Raw genomic sequence first — 2,313 nt, forward strand, 5'->3', positions numbered from 1 at the left:
AAAAGATTAAACTTCAACCCAAAAGATTTTGAACCAAATAGTTGAATTTTAAAACCAAGGAGACGAATTTTTAGAAGGCAGTTGAATTTTCGATCCAAAAGGACGAATTTTCTTTTCCAAAAGATGATTGCTCAACACAACAATTATATTTTAACCAAAAAATATGGGTATTTAATAAAACAGTTAAATTTTCAACTATAATGATAAATCATCAAAACATTTTAAAAAATATATATTTTAATTTTAAATAAAAAACAGTTTAATTCAACAAAAAAACGAATTTTCCACATAATAGTTGAATCCTCAACCCAAACAGATTAATTTGTAGGCAAAAAGTTGCACCTTTAACAACAAAGAATTTTTACCAACAGATATGAATTTTCAAAAAAGAAATATTTTTCATTCAAGACAGAAAAAAATGTCAAAGAAATTGTTAGATTTTAAACCAAAATAATAAAATTTCAAACACTAACAGGTGCATTTTCAACATGAAAATAAGAATACAAACAATTAATTTAAAACCAAACAGTTGAATTTTAACCCTAGATGATCACAATTAATACTGAGTTCTAACAAATTAGTTCTATTGACAAGCAAATTATTCAATTTTTCTAAATTAACATTTTTTTTATCAAAAATGGAGAATTTAAGTTTTAAGTTAAAAAAATCATTGTAGAAGAAAAGAAAACTAATTTTCAACAAAATAATAAAATCTTCAATTAATGAAATGAATTTTGAACTAAAAGCGATCATTTCAACAACATTGTTTTCAACTAAAAAAAAAGCATTTTCAACTAAATAGTTAATCTACAAACATATAGTAGAGTTTTCAACCAAAAGAAATGATTTCTGAACAAAAAATATAACAATACGCATTTCATTTAAGAAGAATTAACTTTCAACCAAAAAAAGTAGAATTTTTCTTGAGTTGTATTAATTCAGTTTGCATTAAGGCGATAAAAACTACAAGAGAAATTCACTTAAATGTTTTCCATGTGTGATGTCACAGTTTTTGAGGGACCTCAAAGTTTTCATGAAAATTTTACAAAGATTTCCACGGTTTTCAAAGAATTTTCAAATATTCTATACATTTCACAAAGACGTAAATGATTTCACAAATATTCAAAGATTAACAAAAAAACACACGATTTAGTTCGTAAGTGATCCGGGACCCAAATTTGAAGTGATTAACCCTTCGATCAATAATTAATAATTAATAAATCAATATTAATAATTCCTGTAAGATTGCTGTAGTTATTTTCTTTATCTAGATTTTCTCTTCCATACAATTTTCTCAAAATCTGTCAACTAATATTCAAATATACTAAATCTAAATTCTAAAGAATAGTGGAAAGGTGTTCAACTAATAATAAACGTTATCTTTACAAATCATTCGTTTATGTTTTAATATTCAATGATTTCACCTAGTTTATAATAAAATAGCTATAACTAAATACATTATTCGTCACTATAAATTAAATCCAACTCGAATTTCCAATTCATTACTGAATACTTCACAGAAACGGAAGTTTACAAAAGTACTTTGTGAAAATTAGTCTCAGATCGTGTATCGAAAATTCTGATTGCGCGAAACACGTAAAAAGACTCTTTATCACAACAGAATTGAATATGGACAGAGACCATAGGAGTTTGATCTTTATCTTTAAAAATCGATGTGATCAAAACTAGAATTAAATAGCTTAAACTACCATGAGACGGGGAGCGATATTCATTGCCATTAGCTCTTGGAAAAGGAGTTTCGCAGCATAAGGAAGTCTAACTTGAGAGATTTGCGTCTTGTTCTTGCAGCCTCTGCACTCGAAAGTGTTATTTCTCAAGTTCGCAATTGCGATTAATCCACAGAAGTTGCACACGTGGATTCTGTACGGATCGGAAACTTCAAAAAGACGTTCTCGCAAGAATTGAGCCGCACCGTGGGAAATTTGACAATCACGTTCCATTTCCCCAAAACGCAGTCCTCCATCTCTGTAATAAGGCAATAAATAAACACTAGATTCAAAAATTAAAATTCGGCAAATTATTTTTGCATTAGAATCGAAGTTTAAAGTTGCAAAAACTTATATTCCTTATGTAAAATAATATTTTATCTAAATTGTTGGCTGCACTGCGAATTAAATTTGTGGAAATACATTTTTGCAATAAAATATCATAAATAAAAGTAAAATAAAATAATGCGAAATGGTATTTTTTCGTGATAATTTATAATTACATATAAAATGTTGTCAGCATTATTTTTATAATTGAAGCTTCGGCTGAAATAACGTTGTATCAACACATATTTTGTATCAATGG

The 2,313-nt window shown here is 27.3% G+C and overlaps 1 protein-coding gene across 1 annotated transcript in view; it reads right to left on the reverse strand.

Annotated features, from left to right (window-relative positions):
* Window positions 1-1,381: 1,381 nt before the first annotated feature.
* Window positions 1,382-2,313, reverse strand: part of LOC117168266 (DNA-directed RNA polymerase II subunit RPB2) — a 26,380-nt gene continuing 25,448 nt past the window's right edge. Inside the window, exon 8 of the mRNA XM_033353774.1 lies at window positions 1,382-1,986. Coding sequence (XP_033209665.1) covers window positions 1,701-1,986 — 286 coding nt within the window. The 3' untranslated portion in view covers window positions 1,382-1,700. The remainder of the gene's footprint in view (window positions 1,987-2,313) is intronic.

Source organism: Belonocnema kinseyi, chromosome 2 (genome assembly GCF_010883055.1).
Source record: "Belonocnema kinseyi isolate 2016_QV_RU_SX_M_011 chromosome 2, B_treatae_v1, whole genome shotgun sequence".
NCBI classification, from domain to species: Eukaryota; Metazoa; Arthropoda; class Insecta; order Hymenoptera; family Cynipidae; genus Belonocnema; species Belonocnema kinseyi.